This window comes from Ambystoma mexicanum, chromosome 7q (genome assembly GCF_040938575.1).
Source record: "Ambystoma mexicanum isolate Mex_15411 chromosome 7q, UKY_AmexF1_1, whole genome shotgun sequence".
Classification (NCBI taxonomy): domain Eukaryota; kingdom Metazoa; phylum Chordata; class Amphibia; order Caudata; family Ambystomatidae; genus Ambystoma; species Ambystoma mexicanum.
This window is the reverse complement of record NC_090941.1, coordinates 570798853-570821252: the sequence shown is the minus strand read 5'-3', so window position 1 is coordinate 570821252 and position 22400 is coordinate 570798853. Positions and strand designations below refer to the sequence as shown.

General features: G+C 46.8%; 1 protein-coding gene across 3 annotated transcripts in view; it reads right to left on the bottom strand.

Moving 5' to 3' along the window:
* Window positions 1-22400, bottom strand: part of LOC138527994 (phosphatidylinositol 3,4,5-trisphosphate 3-phosphatase TPTE2-like) — a 421324-nt gene that overhangs the window by 321877 nt on the left and 77047 nt on the right. For all 3 annotated transcript variants that reach the window (XM_069639416.1, XM_069639415.1, XM_069639417.1), the window contains one exon: window positions 18522-18620. In XM_069639416.1, the coding sequence (XP_069495517.1) occupies window positions 18522-18583 (62 nt within the window). In that variant the 5' untranslated portion in view covers window positions 18584-18620. The remainder of the gene's footprint in view (window positions 1-18521; window positions 18621-22400) is intronic.

Below are 22400 nucleotides of genomic sequence, written 5' to 3'. Positions count from 1 at the left end.
GCTGTCGATTAAGGGTCAGCTATCATTGAGACAATGCAGACTACCCTCGCTTGATGGCCAACCCTAAATCCAGAATGGATAATACTGCTACAAACTGGGTGAAGACAAGACTTCACCATATCGTTCCACATAGAAGGTAGATTCCCATCGAAGGTAGATTAGAGATAGGACCACAGCTTGCAAGAATAGAATGGTTTCCAGGGGACAGACAACACAATATCCTTTATATAGCCTCTTGGACAGTATGTTTAGAAAATATCTATTGAAAATTGCTTTAATGCAAGGCAAACGTCCCACCCAGGGTTCATATATCTACTACAAAATACCCTGTGGTTCATAGGAAAATACCCACCCACCCAGGAGCCTCAATTAATAACACCAGATTGTGAAGCTTCAGCAGTGTCCGCCTTGTATCCCTATCAGGAATATGCACACTGCCTCAACATCCCACTCCTACCAGAGCGAGTTCATCAATCCACCAAATAGTGCAATCCAGTCAGGATTTCAGGATATCTACACTTAAGTAGAGGAAACCATACACAACATGAAACCATAGGCATAGGTTGGGATCATTATGAAAACCAGGCCCTGATATTTAATCTGTGAAACGCTGCCCATCCCTACAGTCACTTGTATACAGGAGTATGAACCCGACAATACATCACCTGGGAGTGAGAAAACCAACATTAAAGCATGTGCCCACCACTAGCAGTGTAACAGAAATGTACTAATGCAGAAAACACCACCATGTCAGTCTTCAGTTTGACCTATAACTGCTACGTGCGTTAAACCCTGTGTGATGAATCACCCGATCCATCATGGTGGAGGAGCACACGTACTACAGGTTTCCTTCTTTGCCAGGGACACGCGATGCATCCAGTCGCACTGTGGGAGAAGAAAAGGAAGGAAGGAAGGTGTTTGAAGAAGAAGGTAGAAGCCAGGGTTACTCCTGAGAGAACATCAGACCTGACCAAGAGGAGAAGTCAAGAGAACCCAGCCACAGGAGTGGAGAACAGCACCTGTTGCATAAAGTGCCAGTATGGCAGGGGCGGATAGGTCATTAAACAGGCCAGGCATTCATCTGGTGGGTCAGCAGCATGAAAAAAGACTGCATCACTGCTCCCTTAATGGTTTATGGCTGTTTCCCTGCAAGTGATGTCAATCCCCCTCCTCCCCTCAAGTGGAGGACTGCCTCAGTAGAGACAAAACAAGAAAACACATTAGCATAACTTAAGAAGCTGTAAGCATATTTGTAGCCCCTGTTTTTTTCTGGCCTGGGTAGACACCCTATTAAAAATACTCAGGGCCAGAACGGGAACACTCTGGCAACTCCCTGACCATCCCATACCAGCTGTTCTGGTGAGGGGCTGAGCAACCTGCAAATAACATGGTTAATACAGGAGATGGACTACACCATGAGTTCTTAGATGACTAATGGACACAGACATCAGAGTGAATTTTTACAGGGATACCAAGGGGACCCCTCTTTATTAAAACACCCCCGATCTTTAAAACATTACCCTAGGATTCCCCTGGCACGAGCTCCACCTAAGCGGGGGCCTTCCTTGGAGGAGTCTCAGGAGCCCTTAGGGTGAGTTGGCCGCGGCCAATCCCCTGTCTAACCCCAGCCACCACCCACATGGAGGGTGAGGCCAGAGGATGCCTCTGTGAGTGATCCCATCTGTCTAGGCAGCCTCAAGCAGAGTACCTCTGCTCAACCCTCATTCAAAACCATGGCCGTCTTTACATCCGACTTCTACTTAACATTACCCTACTTAACATACCCCCTACTAATTACCCCAAATCCATAACTCCTCCAACTTAACCTTTAACCTACATAACAATGCTTAAATAAATCTACACATAACTGAACGTACTTGTATACATAGACTCGCAACTTATCTACAACATAAAAAACTATATCACAATGGGGTGATTGCTGCAGCCACCCCTCCACAGTACCTAGGGGTCTGTCCTTATGGCACTGGCTCTGGGTGCAGGACTGAAGGGCTGGTTTCAGGCCAGGGCCTCTGTCCTCCGATGTTTCTGATTGAGAGGATGAGCTTGGCTCCCTTGGGCTTGGCCAGACCACCACGTGGGGTCACCAGCATTCACTGCACTGCCCAGGCTCTTATTATAGTCCTGTGCGGCCCCATGCGCAGTGGGGGTCCACCCACACTTCACTGCTGCACCCATGGTGTATATATATTATTCTGGGTGAGCACCATTGGCTGGGAGGCCCACCCGATCTCACCCGGCACCATTGCTGTTGCTATGGGGACACCACCATGCTCATCACCGTGTGCCGCGGCCTAACAGCTCTTCGGCCCGCCCCCTGTGCAATGTGTTACACATAGGGGGTGGGACGCTTGCCTTCACACGACCTGCTCCGCTGGGCCGCAGGAGGCCTTCATCAGCCTCCACCACCTCCCTGTTCACCCAGGCCGACCACTGAGGTGAATAGCCCGAAGTGGAGTAGCATTCCTGTTCTTACCTATAAAACAAAACGGTCCATGTCTACAGGACCAGGGGCTCAAAGCTCCACACATCATTTATAGAAAGGAATTCCCTGTGTGAGAGATGATCTGCATTCAAAAGGCAAAATAAGGATATTAGAAATGGAATTCTGTAAGTTTAGTAGCTACTTATAACTTTTTCACTTAAGCACATATGTTGCAAAATTTACATATTTGGGTCACAGTAGTTAATTTTTCTCACTGCAAAATTTGGAAATCAATGTTGCAATATCTTTGGGGGTGGAGGGTTGATTTTTGAACTGCCTGCAAGCTTTTTTTTTTTTTTTACTCTTCACAGGATGGTACCACTAAAAATGCAGACAGTTCTGTGATGCGTCGCCAGTGGTGCATGCAGGAAGAAGCAGTGCACACCCCCTGGCATTGCTATGTGTGGGATTCCAGGAATTTGGGTAGAGATATTATGCTATGGATTAGAAGAAAAAAAATGGGAGAATCCCTCTGTAAATCCATAAGTGTCCAAATAAAGCAAAGATGGGGCCAAACAGGAAGCTTAAAACCACTGGAGAGAAGTCCAGTGTCCCTACTCTCGCCCGCCTTCCCTCAAAAGGTACTTTGCATACACCGTCAACTTAGCCTCAGGCTTGCTGTGAAAAGGCAAACAAGCCAAACATGAACACCAATGCTACCCGTCATCTATGGAGTCCCACGGGGTTCCATTCTCCCCCTAGTGATCTTTAATCTATACACAGAGACGCTGGGAGCCCGCCTAACCACACAACATCCACCAATAAACCAACGACACACAGCTATACTTCAAGATCGACTCCATTAAGGACATCCACAGGCTCAAGACCTGCCTCTTGCTGTCCCAGTCTTGGATGCCCAGTGCATACTTGAAGCTCAATCCCTCCAAAAGCAAATTGCTACTCCTCACCAAAACACTGAACACCCACACATACAGACCTGGCTATCAACCTTGAACTCTGAGGGCTCGACACTCTAACTCAACTCCTGCGCCAAGCCCCTTGGATTACACATCGACAAACACTTCTCCAAGACACACATAGCTAAGAAAACTCAGACAGCTTGGAAGCAGCTCTCCCTCCTGCGGAAAAATAAGCCATTCCTCCCTCTGGACAGCTTTAGATACACTGTTCGAGCACTGATCCTAACCCAGCTGGATGGGGGCCCATGCACTCCTCAAAGGCCTCCCATTGTACTCCCTTGTGCCCCTGAGAAGTGTCCTACACGCAGCTGCATGCCTTATCGAGGTCTACACAGATACAACCACATCACCCCAGGCCTCATCGATCTTCACTGGCTCCCAGTGCGCGCACAAGTCACCTTCAAGTCTTACTGCATCATTTATAAAGCATTCACCCTCAATACACTCAGCTACATCATGGAGAAACTCAGCATCTCCGGTGGACAGAGCACCACTAGAAGCCAGGACACGTGCAGACTTGAAATCTGTTGCTGCAAAAAGGAAAGCACCAGAAAACAAGCCTTCTCTGCCTATTCCCCAAGACTATGGAACTTCCTCCCCGTTGGAGCGATCCCGTGCTCCTACAATTCATAAAAGAACACAAGACCCACCTCTTCAAAGAGTCTCTCCTCCTAAACACCCAGGCCATCACGTCACCCCTCGTGCCACCCGACTTGCTAGATGCCGCCTGCCCCTCTGCTCCCCACCATCCGGTACAGCTGTACCCCTCCTCTGTGCCAAGTCCAGCACCTGGCGCCTGAGCTGGCTCAGTAGTACTATTTTGTTTCCCTTTAGTAGTAGATGGTCAAGGAAGAACTAGCCATGTCAGAAGACAATCAGTAGACTGTCCATGTCCTTCCTGGTGTCTTCAGACTCCCCTTGGCTCCTTTCCTTTGCACTTTGCCATTTCCCCGTCCACAGTCCCTCCTGGACTATCTGGAATGCGATGTCACTCAACTTCTTTTGCCAGTTCCAGGGAATCTACGCATTGCGGGCGGTCTACTGAATGAAATATCTAATGCATCTATCCGCCACCAATGGTTCAGGAGTGCCCTCTTGCCTGGGGTGACGTGATAAGAAGTCAGCTGGGTTGGACTCCTTTCCTGGTCTGTGAATGATATTAAATGCATAGTCGGGGTGACATCTTCGCTTGTGGGTTTCCATAGAGGATCAGCAACGCCGGATGGTGTGTTATGATCGTGAAAGGCTTGCCATAAACGAACAAGCGAAAACCTTTGCAGGCTCAAACGACTGCCAGGGTTTATTTTTCCACCTAGAAATAGGCCTGCTCAGTCTTTGACAAGCTTGTGCGTGCATATGAAGTATGGCCCCCTCTAAACCCACTGGGCTAGCATCAACAGTTAATTCCGTATCCCCATCTGCATCAAAGTAGGCCATGTTTTCCGACTTCACGATTCTATCGCGAATGGATGCAAACGCTGTTTGAAAATCTGCCAACCACTGGAAAGGTGTGCGTTTGGTCAACACCCTCAGTGGCAAAGTCCTTGATGTACCGGGCACAATAACTTGCCAGACCCAAGAAGGATGAGAGTTCTGACATATTGGTGGGCGGTGACTTTTCATTTAGTGCATGTACCTTCTCAGGGCCAGGTGTCATTCTGTTTGCTGAAAAGATGTGACCGAAGAAACGGAGTGTGCCTTTGCTGAATTTGCATTTGTCACTGTTCAGAACGAGGTTGGCCGCTTCCAGCACCATGCACACCCGAGCTAAAGTGTCATTGTGATTCTCTGTTGTGCCAAAGACTAGAATGTCATCACTGTAGTTTATACGGTTCAGAATGTGCTTTATGACGATGTGTATTGCAGCTTGAAATATTTCTGCCGCAGAAGAAACACAGAAGCTCAGTCTCTTATACCTGTACAGGCCTAGATGGGTCACAGATGTGGTAATGTACCTGCTATCCGAGCTCTGAACCAGCTGACAGTACCATGTACCCTTTGTTGAGGTCCAATTTCGAAAAGACCTTGACTCCATTGAGAAGATTAACCATGTCTGATGCGGGGAGCCAAATGTCACTCCATTTTGATGGCCTCATTTGGCCTCCTCATGTCCACACATAGCCGGATGGCATCAGAACCTTTCTTCGGGATGAGCATGATGGGAGACACCCATGGCGTGGGTCCCGTTGCCGGTTCTATGATGTCCTGACTCAACAGCTTATGCAATTCTTCCTCCACCTGATGTTGGATATTCACCTGGATTCCTCTAAAGTGTTGGGTCGATGTGTCCGGAGCCTTTTGATTCCTTTGAACAAGGTTGGGTATAATTTGTCTATTCTCTCAACGCTATAAATGTATGTGCGGACCATTCGTTTATAGAGTATATGAATGAGTCCCATTTCAACAGCCATCTTGAAGTTCATCGTGCACCCTGATTCTGTGGGAGTGGAGCTCACATGTATTGGTATGCTCATAGTTTGTGTCTTGTAGCGACAACATGCTTCAAGATGTCCCAAACATTTTAGCTGATTTTCGAGCCATACGGGTAGATGTCCACTTCGGCTGGGTGCAGACAAGGTACTAGCGGTAGTGCTTGGTAGACCGGTCAACTGATTACATTGACGGTGGCGCTCGTGTCTATTAAAATTCTGTTTGCGTTTTGTTTAGATACATTAGGAGAGTTGAGCTATGTTTGGTCGCATTTGGTTTTCCAATGCTTAGAGGTAGCCTTTCCATCTTTGTTCCCCTTCTGAGATCTCTGTTCGGCGTCTGCCAGGAATTGTTCAACTAGGCAACATACAAGGCGCCGGGATCGGCGTACCGGTCGTGTCATGGACGTCCGATAACATCTGCCTTCGATCCCCAACCTATTTTCCTTCCATTCTCTTCTTTACCTCTCTTCTCCAGATCTGTGATCTTTCTTCTCTTCCTAAAGAGCTTGTGATGCCGCCTCAGAGGATTCTGTCGCTGTGATGATGGGCCTCCTACGTGGTCTACTGGTCGTACCACCATCATTTTCTTGCCCGAGCCCTCTGGCCAGGCGACGTACAGCCTTGAAATGGTTCTCTTTTCCACAGTCAGAGCACCATTGTCTAATTGCCGGGCATGTGCCTTCATGCAGGTATTCATATCCGCACCGATAGCAGAACGGTTCACCTACAGATCTGGATGCCCCTAGTAGCTTGAGTACACCTTCTGGATAAGGCACATGCCCTTTCGGGCAGCCAAAAGACTCCACTTGCGAGTCAATCGCCATTTCTACCCTTGCAAGCATGAGAATCTCCTCCAGTGACCATGCCTTTTGTAATAGTTTTCTCCTAAATGTTTGGGACTCTCACTCCACGATAATCTGAGATCGTAGTGTCTATGTGTTGAAATAGTTGGTGAAATCACAGTGCTTCATTCTGTTGCTAGTCTCATTACAAATGCATCCATCATTTCCCCTTTCGCTTGCTTTGTGGTGTGAAACAGATGTCTCTTGTAATCGACATTTGTGTGGTGTGTAAAATAGCTGACTAGAGCAGTCTTGAGGCCCTGAAGCGGGTCAATGGAGTGGGCAGGGAATTAGTCGATGTCTCTTGTGGCTTGGCCCGCTGTCCGCTTCAGCAGGCATTGTTAACATGCATTCTGCACTGGGCCAATAGCCCCTACATATAACTCAAAATTCACGACCCGCCTGGCACATCTGGGTCCCATGTTGCTGGTGTCCATCACATCAAAGACGCCTGATAATTGCACTGCCAGGGACTCAGATACCCACTGAAGGCTCTGAAGTTGTGGAGTCACTGGGACCATTGCTGGAATGACCTGGTATGGCATGCTATGGGCTCACTATTTGACACTGTGCAGTGTTCCTTGCATTCCTTCTCTTCGAGGCTGATTCAACAGGCCATTGCTGTGTGCGACTCCTACGTGATGTGCGCGACTCATATGTGATGCGGCCGCCTGGGATAGGCACAAGCACTGCACTAGAGCCCCCTTCATGCTCCTTCCCGAGGTCCGTCCCGCACTCTCCAGATCATAAATGGCCCCTCTGGCCACACTGCATGGTGACCGCCTCCTTTGAGGCACAAGTACCGTTGACCAGGGATCCTCCCTGGGCCCCACCACCCTTCCAGCACTCACCACCGCAGCCCTGGGCTTCTATCTGCCACCCTGAGCCGATTGCAGCCTCCTGCCTTCCTTTCCTCGACAACTGGATGCCGCCGGCACCCCTTGCCTTGGGCGCGGGTGAACCGCCGCGATTACAGCCGCACGTGCACGCTGTCCCTCGTTGCCAATGTAGAATCAGGCTATGCCTGCCGGGATCAGGCAGCCCGAGTGCGCTCTTTGCAGCGCGTGAAATAACGACGCAGAGGCGGAGCTAACAAAGCCACATCTTTATTCACCTCCTCCTCACATTGTCTACCTGCCCTTCCAGCTCCCACGTCACTTCCCTCCCTGCAATCTCATCCCGCCATCCTGGATACAAACTGCATTTCCCGACATTACAGTTATGGCAAGGCGTTGGTCAAACAAATATATGAAATTACTAATTGCACATTTGTTTTAATATTTTATATGCTGTGCAGGTTTTATAACCATTCTAGCACTTAAAAAAAACATTTCATTTTAAACGCTAAGCCGCAGCATGCTAACAAACATTTATTTACAGCAGAGACAAACACTGAGGTGCAAGAAGGCACATATGTTAAGTGCTAAGGCATGTATGCACGTCCTGAATTCCCATAAGGCGTCATTGTAAGCACCGTCCACTCCTGCAGTTAAGTTTAAAGAGACCAGCATTTCGGATCTCAGCAGGTTGCAAAGCAACCCAGAGTCCATCAGAATCCTTCCTGCAACATTTTCCCGCTTTTTCATGCTGTCACCCCTAAATGACATCACATCATGTAAGTGACCAGCAGAAATATTTGCAGTGAAAATGCTTCCTTCACTGTGTTACCTGTGCATGTCATTGACGGATAAGAGATGGCGTGAAAATGTGAAAAAGTGCCACATTTTGTGAAAGTAACTTTACACAAAAATTATAGATATGTCCGTCCATAGGGTTAGCAAGTGCAGCATGCAATAGGCTTTAACATTGCTTTTGTTTCCAATAGTAAACAAATATATTGTAGATCTGGTAGTTTGAGAATTTTCCCACGGGCATTATTTAGAAATATGTGTAACTCCGATCATGGTTCACTTCCTTGAGCACTGGAATCCTTACAGTGTTCTGCATCATCGCATTAACATGCTAATATTGAAACTTTCAACATGCGCTAGCGGAGCAGAAAAGAACTGGTGCCACCAGCGCCTGAAATGTTTACTAGTAGGGCTCAAATCGAAAGGACACTTACCGGACTGCAGGAGCTGGTAGTGTTTGACTAGGGAAGCAGCTTGGAGAAGCCAAGACTGGACAGGGGGTCAGCGACGCAGGATGTAACATCAGGTGCCTGAAACCTATTGGCAGAATTGCAGTCACCCAGGTGGCCTGTGCTCTCCCCACACTGTACCTGGGACCCAAGGTTAGCCTAAGGCCCGAGTGCTTGTCTCTAAACCGTGGGAATTGCATGGGACCCTTTTCCAGGGCGTTCTGTTTATGCCCATAGGCTTGCTCAACGTCAGAGAAAGGCCTCTCCCTTCTGATCCAATTCGCTCGCTTCTGCTCCCATTACGCAGGGTTGCCCAACACCAGGCCTCGAGGGCAAGGATCCTGACGCGTTGTCAGCATATCCCTCATTAAAATTCATGAGGAAAAATGTGCATACATTTAGAATCATTGTATGCAAATCTATCTCATGAATATTAACGAGTGGTATCCTGAAAACCTGTCAGGATCCTGGACCTCGAGACCTGGATTTGGATTACCCTGCATACCAAATCACACCTTTCTCAGCGGTTAAGCATGTCCGAATGCAGACCGAGGCATTCAATTCTGTGGATCCTGACCACTTCTTTATGTTATCCCAGAGATAAACCATTTCCAGCACGGATGACGAATACAAAGAAGTGGTAAGAAGGATGGCAAAGAGATTGGACAACAAGGGAAACAGTGAATTGCAGAGGACCCAGGTGAACTGGATGACGTTTATGTTGTCAAACTCGAGGAATTGGCACATTAACTGCTGCATAGCCCTATGCAGAAGACCTGGCAAGGAACATGCTGCTGCATGTGCACATTAAAACCATCAAGGGACAAGAGATGTGTACATCACCAGAAAGAAGAAATGAGTTGTCAGTTCCACCACCTGAGAAATCCATGCTCTAAATCCGTGGTAACACCTCTGAAGAGGGGTCAAGGTTCATGGTCAGGAGCGATGGAAGAAGACATGTTGAAATGCAGCTCTGCCATTGATGTGGCAATACAGAGTACTCTGGATGTGACAAAGCACCGTCAAGTAATATGGAACGCGCAGCTTGTGGCCAACTGGGCCACTGTGCAAAAGTCTGCTGACAGAAAAAGTGCAGTGCCTCTGCTGCCCTCTCAAGGCAAGAGAACAAGGGAATCCGACGAAAAACGAAAACAAAAACGGAGAACATGTCGAATAGGGCATTGGAATAAAAACGAGTAACAAAAATATCAAATCAAGGGGAGCGGGAGTTGTGGGGGTGTCACCGTTCAGTTTGATATTCACAAGCAAAGTTAAACAAATGATTTTAAACATTTTAAAAAGAAAGCCCTGCAGAGACGGCTCCCTTCCATGTGCGGTAAGTAAGGAGTTTCACTTGGAGGGCGGGGAGGGGGTGGTCCGGAATGTCAGTGGGTGACAAAACCAAAAGTTAAATTAGAAAAAAAGAACTTTTGTTTTTTCTCCCTCGGATTCGATCATTTCATGGTGATCCGAGAACAAGGACAGTCCCCTCAGCAGCGATGAAAACCCAGTTTGGTGCATTCAAGCTACTAAAAGGCAAAATAAAATCCCAAGCCACAATGTGCAATTTAAGCCGACGGCAATGATGTCAGATTAATGATCGACTCTGTATCGGACCTTCTGGTCATCCCCGCCAGATATACAAAATGATGCATGGAAGGGACACTGTACGTGTAAAAAAGATACACCAAAAACCCACAGCGTATTGTGGATCATGAATACAACTCCTGGGATACAAGAGCTGCCACATAAACTGTAAGATTAGCTCAGGACAAACAGTGCATGTCTAGCAAAACAAGGTGTAGCCATACTAAGGCAGTACGATCAAGAGAAACAAGCCATCATATCCGTCACCCCAGCAGTGGGACGCAAGTCTTGTCTATACATGTACACAACCTCGAAACCAGAAAATGTAAACACAGTGTTCTTGGTAACACAGCGCCCCCCCCCCTAAATCTGATCTCAAAACGATTGTAGCCTATGACAGCACAATGATGTCAACCGGCAGCACCCGTACCTTGGAGGCTGTAACACAACAGCCTATAAACATATGGAAAATAAACCCCAAAAGGTCTTGGTGCGCTCAGTTAGTCATGCATGTAATTTGAACAACCATCAACCGTTAAGCATGGGCTGCTATATCCATATGAGCCAGCAGGACTATGTGATGTATGGATATTTTTAGAATAAACAAATTGCCTACATGGAGTAAGCACTTTGTGTGGCATGACTGCACATTAGACCAGACACGCAATAATGACAGAGATGGTGTTTCAAGATCACAGGGTGGCGAGTTGGTGTGTTGTGAGCCCCGCCATGGTGGTGGAGAATATATTTGGAGACAAAAAGGAATTTTTTCGGGTGAATGGCCAGTGCACTAGTGAGCAAATGTTGTTAAGGGAAGTGTTGAAAATGGAGAAAAAAAAAAACTTATTTCATTTGATTCTTTCCCCCTTTTTGTTATTTTCCTTTTCTCTCATCAGAGCACATGAATATAGGGGGGTTGTGTACCTATAATTCATGTGTAATCAATATGTTAAACCCAACTGGAGTAATTGGAGCATAGGTACAAATCTATGTGATTTGTTTTGCCTAAACAAAGCCCAAAAAGGGACGAAACATTGGCAAGTGCACCAGTGAGTAAATGTTGGCATGAGGGTACAAGGGTCAGATACTATGAATTATTGTTAGGAGGTACTAGCGTACAAGATAGAGGAATAAATATCACTCTTATATGAAATGACAGACTCCGAAGTCTTATTAACTGAGTGCAACAAGAACCTTGGGTTCGGTTTTTTATCTATCTAGAAACCATCCTGGACAATCACAAATAAGTATTTTATAAATCTCTGGGGGTGCATAAGGAAATAGGAGTACAAAGTAAAACTTTGCCAGGGCACTATTCCAGCCACAGAGAGTCCCGTTCCAGCCACAGCAGGGGAAGGACTCAAAAATACTACTGGAAAAACTTAACCGAGAGAACATAGAAGCAGTCAAAGCCACTGAATGGTTGAGGCCAGGAGTGCCTACTAAGAAACCGTTGTCTCAGCAGCTGCATCTCTGCGTGTATCTACGCCGCATCAAAAGCAGCAGCGACTGATGACTTTCCCCTGCCAATCATCATGGAGCTCATCCTCATGCTGAAAGATGCTACAAATTTACGAAGTTGGACTTGAGATACTGCCATCCTGCTCAATGATTTCCTGTACATCGCGTCTCAGAATATTAGTCACCAATCCTCTGCTCACTGAGCCTTCCCACACTACCTACCCGCCATACAATCACTCTGTACACATAAGTAATCCCTTATTGACCTGGTACTTGGCCAATGGCACTACAGTGGGCATCTGGACACTAAACTCTCTACCTGGTACTTACAACTGTACTGCGCTTAAACGTATTACTATTGCTTCACTTATTCTGCTATCTGAACACCAGCCTAATCTACTGCGCACCTCTACCAACGTTGACCATCGAATGCCATGTACGTTGCCTGTGCTGCACCTTGTATCTTGTAACTGCTAATAATACTGCTCTGTATTCTGTAACAGACCAAGAACCCATCTAGTCGTCGTGACTGACTCTGCTACAATAAGCCTGCAGTTTCTTCGTGCTCTAACCCAGACCTTAGCCACAGCTTGCTACGTTTTGATTGACAGTGCTGACAAGCTTGTGCTCGCCTTACCTACCACTAGCTTCCTTTAATTCTCACCCTGGCATTATTTTCCCTATCCTCCAAGAATGGCAAATATACCACATTCAAGACATGCATCCTAAATCAGCACCTCAACTAGAACACACGTTATAGCTCACTCCATGGCCAAAAAACTACCACTACCAAATAGTATCATTCCTACCCCCTTTCTACCTGCCCTACATTATCCTGGACCTAATCACAGTTGTTTACTTAAAAATAGAGTGCGATGCTTAATGTTGTTGCAGCTAACAGAATGGTTTCAACTCTTCACTGCTAAATACCAACCAACCATGTCCAACAACAATTAGAAACTCGACACTAAGCTCTAGATTTCTGCCTACCCTCTCAAAACAACTGAATGACAATAACAAAAGGCACATGACGACAACTAACCATAAGGGGACCAATCTGTCCAAGCCTGCATCCATTCCACCCCAATCCAGTCCAACGACCAAAACAAACACAGACTGCACATTCCCTCCAATCAAGGCAGAACTTATCAACGCAAGATCCGTGACAGCCCATGCACTAGATATAGCAGACCTCATTACTAAAAACAACCTCGACTTCCTTGCAATCACGAGACCTGGCTACAAGCTGCATCAGGGCCCTCACTTTCACTTGCCATACCAGACAAGTACACCATTATTAGACAAGACAGTCCTCAAAATGTGGTGGCATAGCCTTTATTGCAAAAAATTTACTAGGCCTTAGGCCCGCTCTAACCCAAACATTCCCATCAGGTGAACTATCATCGATTAAGATACCTATCACAGCCGCTCGCACCATCACCACCCACCTCATTTATAGACCACCAGGACCAACTTCTTCCTTTGAAGAAGACACTATATTACACCTCATAGCTAATTCCAAACCGGGATCACAAATCATACTCTTAGGGGACCTAAACCTGGGACTGCAAGACCCCAAAGACGATAATGCCAACTCCATTTCTAACAGCATAACGCAACCTGGTTTCATGCATCGTATCTGCAAACCAACCCACAACAAAGGGCGTACATGAGATTGGATCTCTGACATCAATTGCGAAATGAATAGACTCTCCAACCCACCGTGTGCCAGGTCGGAACACAACACCATCTTGTTTATCATACAGGACAGCTTCCGCCCCAACGACAGCCATACCATTGCACCTGCCACACTCACGAAAAATGTACGCAACATTTCTCATCCTAGTACAACATATCATTACTCCTGCTATTCCTAACAATCATTCTGCCTTAGTAGACCTCTACAAAGGAGACAATACTCAATGCCATAAACATACTTGCACCGCTTAAAATACGGAAAGTTAAACCCTGTTCTCACCTAAATACTTGGTTTACCCCACATCTCAGAATTTTGCAGAAAGACAAAAGAGTACCCGAATCTCAATGGAAAAATATCCCCACTGTATTCCATAAAGAAAAACTTCTTCGGTCTACAAAACTGCCATCCACCAGGCCAATAGCGATTCCTAGAACAATAGAATTGTCAAAGCTAACTCAAGTTCGAAAGAACTATTTAGCATCCTCAGAGAGCTGGAGTCTCCTATTGCTCCACTTGAAACGTGCACCAAAGACATAGCATGGTGTAAGAGCAATTAGAATGCCTTGCTGAACAAAATCGAGGTCCTACAAACTAAAATAGAGACCATAAAAAATAGCCTCACTACCCTCCTAGCCAAACCTCATCCACCTGCATCTCAACCCAACTTGCCTAATTTGTTTAACTTTTTACCACTCTCCACTAAGGACATTGAGGATATAATCACCCATCTGAAACCCTCCAGATGCCAGGGGACGACACATGCCCAGCCAAAGTCATTAAAGAATTAGCCAAGGAACTAGCACCGGTCATTACTTCACTAATTAACGCTTCTTTTGAAGCCAGCATTGTCCCTACAAACTTGAAAGATGCCGGGTCCTCCCACTATTAAAGAAACCTTCCCGTGAACCCAACATCCCTACAAATTACAGGCCCATCACCACAGTCCCTTTCCTCTTGAAAATCTTAGATGGGGCAGCCGACACTCAAATTCAGAAACACCTAGAAAGCAATAACCTTCTGGGCCTCCATTGACAATAAAACCTCGAAAAAAACACATCTAATGCATTATTTTAATATGGGGGGGTTATCTCCCACAGGTCCCCTTTTTTAATATATGAAAACACATTTTTACTAAACTAAGCCCTTTACCATGTAAAAAAACGCATTCAATGTTTTTTCGATGCATTCTTTTTCAATGGTATGGTCCGTCGATGCTTTGGATTTGATGCAAAGACTGGATACCTTTCAACAAAGCCTCTCTTCGATGACCTAGACATTATGGGTGGCTCCTACACCTACTATGCTGACAACACCCAAATTCTGATTCCCATCACAGGCGACTACAACACCGACTCCAAACTCCTCAATGACATCTACCTAGTCATCCAAGCATGGATGGCTAGTCATCCAAACATGGACTTTGCCTCAACGATGACAAGACCAAGCTACTTTTGGTAGGGTCACAAAACAAACTCAACAAACTTGACAAAAAGTTCAACTCCTTCAATATTGATGGCAACATTACAAAAGGTATCTAAGGAAGTGAAAACATAGGCATATACCTTGACTCCTCCTTAACATCAACCAAACAAATCAACATGACATACTCGGCAACAGTCCACACATGCAAATTAATAAATGTCTGCAGACCGTTCCAGTCTACAGCCAACTGCACCACCATAGCTAGAGCTCTGGTCCTATCTAAATTGGACTCCTGTAATGCCCTTTACCTAGGCACTAATAAGCGCAACCTAAAAAAGTTACAAATACTGCAAAACAATGCACTTAGGGCTGCATTGAATGTCCCACGATCCCATCACATTTCAGAGCTAAGACGCAATGTTCACTGGCTATCTATTAATCAACAAATAACACTCAAAACCATTCCTATCACATATAAATGCCTTCATAACATATGCCATCCAGGAGAGCATCCCCAAGCCCATCATTGCAATCGTGTGACCCCAGAATCTAGAGCTTTATCACAGTAGATGCCAGCACCAACAGTCTGGTGGCCACCCTCACTAAGTAACAACAAAACAGAGAGAACAGTTGCCGTCCCATCCAAGACACTGTTGGAGGTGGAGAGAAGGGTTCCATGTAATAATGTCGCCACAAAATTCTCGCCATGCAAAAATATCGCCGAAAAATGGCCCTTTTTTGTGGCGACATTATTGCATGGAACATGCGGGGGGACACCCCCGCAACACCCAAATTGTATTTATTTATTCATTTTTTTTAATTTTTTTTTTTTTTTGCTCCTGTCCCCATTTATATGGTCACCCATATAATATCGCTGCAACCTTTTCCCGGCGATATTATTTACGGCGACCATATATATGGGGATAATATTACCTGATACCGAGAGGAGGACGTCCAGAAAAAGAAATGTTGGCCTGCACATGGCTAACAACACTTCCCAACCAATATGTGGGGAACAACATTTTGGAAACAACCATGTAGTCACGGATGAAGTTGAGCAAGTGTGGCACGCGTAGGGAAGCAACAACTAGTCCCCACCCACCTGCAAACCATCCAAGGCCCACCACTAGAGCATGACGAGGAACAGGCGAGTCAGCCAAGGTGCAGACTAGCAGCTCAGGAAGACTCGTATGAGGAAAGGTTTGAGGTTCGGGTTGACTGAACATTTCCATGTGAGCTGCTGGTTACGGACTCGTACAGTCCTGGGACCGAGATTCCCAGCCAAGTCCACACAGCAGCCCAAGAAAGCTAGAAGGCTACCGTCAAGGTACTGTGACACACAACTTGAACTAGGTCCAGAGATAGGGTGACCCGATTTAAAAAGTAAAAAAAAAAAAACAGGACAGGGCAACTAACATAAAAGTAGGACTAACTCTTGAAAGTGGCTGTCAAGGTGCTACACTTCAGTAGCGTTTGGAGGAGAAGGGGGTTTAAGTGTTACATTAATTATATTATGTGTTTCTTTGAACAGTATCACAAGCCAAGACCATCTTAAATTGTAAAATGCAGCATTTCTTCTGTGCGAGATTGTGCATTCCTGCCTGCCAGCTATGAAGACCTACTACAAAAAACTGGGACAGCTGCAGTTTACGATGGGAACATAATCTTGAAAAAGGGGGGACAGAGCAGCAAAAACCAGGACAGTCCCGGCAAAACCGGGACGTCTGGTGACCCTAGCCAGAGACAATGGGTCTCATTACTAATCGCCCGGTATGGAAACAACAGTGGCGGTAAACCCGCCGCCACCGTTGTTTTCATGCCGGGCGATCGCAACTCCTGCAGGCGGGAGGTGATGTTCCCGCTAGGTCTGACCTGGCGGGTTTAACACTGCCCGCCTGCAGGCGGATGAGGAAACACCGGCAGCATTATGAGATGCTGCCGGTGTTTCCATGATCCCCATTGAGTCCGATAGGACTCAATGGGAATGGGGATTAACACCATTCCGCCTCCGTGATTCCTGAAAAACCGGGGTTGTAATGCCCCGGTAATTCCGGGAATCACGGAGGCGGAATGGTAATACGAGTCCGGCGGTAACCAGGTGGTTTTACCACCACGGTTACCGCCGGACTCGTAATGGGGCCCAATGTTTTTGTCAAAGGAAGAGGAGGTATGTGGTGGCGTCGCAGGCACTTTCGTTTATCTCTGCATCGCAAGTAGAATGGGGTTGCTACACAACCGCGCATGCGCCATCACGGAGGATGCCAGTAGGCACTACAGACGGCCTCCCGATTTATTCCCGCTGCGCAGGTCAGCTCATCGCATTTTCCTATTGCGGATGCCATGATTACTTCAATGTAATGCGACTTTGAGCCATTACTACTCCTCCATCTTTTTTAATTGCAGCACTATAGTCACATACTGTCGGATTATTCAAGTTTCAAAAATAATTATTCGCATAACAATGACATCATAGGAAAATACAACACATACATTGTTGGCACCAGTGAAGCATTCTAAAATACACAACCCATCAAACAGCACACCATGGAAAGTGCTCAGATGTTAACTTACCATTCAGAATTATCCATTTTTAACGCCCACCAAATTCAATTACACAGAAGGTAATCACACAGAGCTGGTAGGCAACGTTTGCCACTGCACTGCAGCAGCAGCCCGGGCAGTACACAAGTTGAACACTGAATGACATGGAGACTGATGCCCCCCACAGTCAGATAGGAAGATGCTGTGTCATGGTGTTATGCTCTGCCACTTGCCTTCACTGGTGGTTCACACAAGGGCTGTCCGGGCAAGAGTGCAGGAGAGAGTCCGTAGGTGGGTCTGAGCCCAATCAAAGTAATCACCCGCCAGCCCACTGACTATTGTGTTGCATGCTTTGGCCTGCAGCCTGCCTTAGAGTCACAAATGACATGCCACTGTAAAAAGCATAGGTCACCCAAATCTGTAGGGGTTAGGGCTGCTTAAAAAGCAGTAGCCTACTGCCTAAATGTGTAAGGTTGACAAGTATGTAGTCAATAACATGCCCCTACGACTTGCAATTTCAAAATGTTGCTTGCCACCAAGCCTTGCTCTGTTACCAAGTCTCGTGTTCAAAGCGCAATATAGAAGTCATTTTTACTGAAGCACAACTGAAATGGTTTGTACTGCCAACTCCACGCCCCTATGTGCTTATCTCTTAAGTGCCGATTGCGAGACAAACAGTTTAGTGAAGACACCAAGACGCCAAACAGGCCCGTGTTGACAGTCAACAGTAGGCATTTGATCAAACTCGTCTTTGTGCTCCTCAGCCAAGGGTACACAACTCCTGGAAGCAATATTTACGTTGAACACAAGAGGTTTATCACAGACACTCCCTTGGGGGTGTCCCTCGCTCCTCTGACTGTGATTGGGTCCTTAAAAGGAACAGCTTTGTGACGGAGGCGGCCATTCCAGGGTGGAAGTGTACATCTTGCGTAACCCCCGTGAGATGCGCTGGTCAAAGTTATTCACTCACTGGTATTAACTAACTGAAAGATAGCAAGGGTTAGCAAGCAAAAGTGGCACAGCGGATTACTCACCCATTAACAGCTGAAGAGTCCGACCCCGGCTCAAACCTCACGGTGGACATTTTGCTGTGCATGCAGTGTCCGGGTCACCTGGGCTGCAGCCGAGTCCGTCTGATAATGGAAACAATCAATTAATCAACCAGCAGAACTAATTATCTATTGCTCTTTAGAAACTGTCCAACATGTGCAGCCCCCCATTGTCCATATTCATATAATAATGCACCTTTTTATTTTCTGAAATCTTGATCGCAGGCCCACAGCGGCTGTTTCTACATGTGCTTAAGCCGTCACAAAACATGCCTCTTTATTCCGTATCCTTAATTTTAGTTTTGGGATACCCGCACTTGTCCTCCCCCAACCCGCCCCCTTGCTCCGTTCCCTCTGCAGACTGGGGTGTAGATACCTGGGGGGGGGGGGGGGGGAGAGACAATACACCACTTTCCGAAAAAGCAATAGCGCTAGCTGGTCAAGTGGCACAGCCACTTGAGCGCTCCCTTTGACATCCGTGCAGAGCCTGCTAACGCAGGTTCGAATCCGGCGGGGCCAAACTCAGCCTTTCATCCTTCCGAGGTCGATAAATGAGCACCACACACCCTGCGCAATAAGCTTATAAATGCACAATTATTTATTATTATTATTTAAGACCATGACGGAAGTGATGTGTGCAGTAGAAACGGTAGCGGAGCAACGGAACAGAATCACAAAATCCCTGCGCAACCCAATGGTCATCTTAAAAGGGTGCCCGGCTCAGTTGTTCTTTGTGTAGACAGATTAGATTATCAGGGTATGGCGGGTCAGTATGAGGGAACAAGGCTACAGTGAAGGCCCTGCTTTACAGATAATACACAGCAAAGGTTAGGGCACCCGTCATAACAATAAAGAACACTGGCGAAGCTAGCTGGCCTACCCCATGCAATTTATACACGTGAGGTGCACTTTTTAATACCTGGGGTAACTTCCCAGTCAGTGCTGGGAATGTGCACAATTGTACTCAAACCCCCCCCCCTCCCACTCGCACCCTTTCGCATGGGGAGGGCGGATTCGTCAGTGGGGCCGGATTGTCAAATGGAATGGGCGGGACTGGGGGATGGAGCCAAGTGTCCAATGATGTGCGTGCCCTGAATACAGGATGCTGGCTGCTTTGCATAAAAACAAAGCACATACGAATGACCACCAGTTTATCAAACATGTCTAAGCTAGACATTCAAAGGTTCATTCCTTCGGTGCATACAATGCTCACTTGGCATGGGTCTCATTCCTCTGTCAGAATAGTCACCCTGCCAGTAAAATATGTGCAAATCACAAGACATATATACAGCATTGGACAGTTTCATTGTTTGAGTTTGGGCTGTTGAGCAAAGGACGATTTTCAGATTAAGTTTGTGAAGTCATTGCATATTGCTGCTAACCTGTCTCTATGGGTGCATCTGAGCGGCTATGTGCCACGAGCGCCTTAAACCCCCGCCCCCCTCTCACCTCCCCTCCTCCCCCCAGTTGAGGAAGCTCACTGCAGTTTCCGGACTTCTGTGTCAGAGACAGCGAGATTCACAGCAATTTCCTGAATACAGTGTTCAGGAGACTCACAGCCATCCGGCTCAGAGAGCTTCCTCACCATGGGACGGTTTGGGCCTTATATGCCACGAGCACCTTAAATACCCCGCACCCCCCCCCCCCAGTTGAGGAAGCTCACTGAAGTGTCCCGACTTCTGTGTCAGAGACAGTGAGATTCACAGCAATTTCCTGAATACAGTGTTCAGGAGACTCACAGCCATCCGGTTCAGAGAGCTTCCTCACCATGGGACGGTTTGGGCCTTATATGCCACGAGCACCTTAAATACCCCGCACCCCCCCCCCCCCAGTTGAGGAAGCTCACTGAAGTGTCCTGACTTCTGTGTCAGAGACAGTGAGATTCACAGCAATTTCCTGAATACAGTGTTCAGGAGACTCACAGCCATCCGGTTCAGAGAGCTTCCTCACCTTGGGACGGTGTGGGCCTTGTGTCTACACGCGGACAGTGCTCTGGCAAGACAGTAAATGTCGGAGCGCAGTTCCGTCTTGTTCCGGCCCAATTCCCCACCATGGTAGCAACTCTACCAACATGAATGTTAGTTATACAAGGGTATACTGCAGCAACTGAAGGGTGCACCCCAACATGTAACACATTAACTGGTGCACCTGCATTTTAGACTGGCCAAGGAACCCATGTTTGCAGATTTAATCGGGGCTCCCCTACAATGCGTTTTCCAATTCAGAATTTGCTTCCACATTCTCCTGTGAGGACCCTTCTGATGATGGCGTGTCTTGGAATGCAAACACACCATCAGCCTCGTGTCATAATCTGTGTTGGGCATGGATTATGGCTATGTGTGCGTTATGAGGGGTGCTGATGTCAATGACATTCCATGTGGAGTGTTGGTGTAGTGAGGTCATGGACATCCTTGTGGAGTGTTGATGGTTGTTTGGAGTGCTGGGTTCCACTGGTGTCAGTTGGACTTAATATGCTGGGCTGGATGGATGTCCCAGTGCTTTCTCTACTTATGAACTAAGAGAATAAACTTACATATAAACTATTTACCTTCTGGTGTTCCATGATTGAGAAGGAGTCTTAGTTTATATCACCTCGTCCGTCTAACAGGGGAGCCTGTATACAAACAGTAAAGGCAGAGTGCATTTTCTGGGATCTTCTTGACAAAACAGGGTCAGTGTTTTGGGGAATGTAGCTTTCCTTGACATTTCCCAATCTAGGAACCCTGATCATATATTGGTACGGCCAGGCAGAGGGGTCCATTTGGGTTAAGATTCTTACCAAAACTGCTTCAAAGGGATAAACTGGTGTCTTTCTCGCCGCAGAGGTTTAAATGTGGCTGTTAGTCCTTTTCTATATAATTTTGACAAAAACACCATCATTGGCTTCACAGGGGTCCTGTTGCCACTCTCAGCGGGGGTGCCAAGAAAGGATTGAATGGGTGTGCAGTTCCATCTCCCCTGTGACTCTCTTGGGCAGGTTTGAGGCACACACAATGTGGCACTGTATGGCCATTTCTATAGGTATCTATTGGACTCTTTCATAGATCCCCATTTCCTGCCCGCCTTCTTGGATTCCATGAACCTTCTCTTATTTCAGCACATGATGTAGCCCCTGATGATCCATGTACAATATCTCATTGATCAATTCCCGAATTAAAAACATACTAACAAAAATACAAGCTCCCACTCCGGTCCATAGTTCACTCCTCTCTCACCCAACATCTCCATGGCACCAAATTCACATAGAACCAAAAGTCATTTTAGGTCCCTGTGCGCAACGTACAAGAGCACTCACCCAGTCCACCGGCAGCTGAATGCAAACTGTACTGGGCAATAGTTGACCCAGTCAGTAGGTGTACATGCTCATTCATGTGCATGACACCGTCGTACTCGCAGACCGAGAAGTGACTCGGACCCTATAATTTATTTACCGGGAGGACGACGACAGTTGGCAAGATCCGCAGGACCGGCCGGCAAAAAAGGAAGCCCAGATTCCCAATGACTGAGCTGTGTGGCACTCAAGCTGGGGATATCCACAAACACTCCTGGGTTCTAGGTTATGCGAAAATTAGCAGTCTGTGATGAGGGTACTCGTATTCTAGCATAGGTACAAAACGCATTTTAAGAATAGCAGTCACAAGCAAAGTATACGGCTTGCAGTGTAGACGCAGGACACAGATCAGTAGTCGCATGACAAAAAGGTACGCATGTCCCGGCAGAGACACAGAACTCAGATTAGCAGCCTCAGAGAATGCACAAATAAGAGCTCAAACGTGGACACGGGGGATAGATTCGAAGCAACAAGAAAGCTAAGATACAAATGGCATAAATGAGGGCTATGGGTCAGAAGTTGCACAGAAGCTG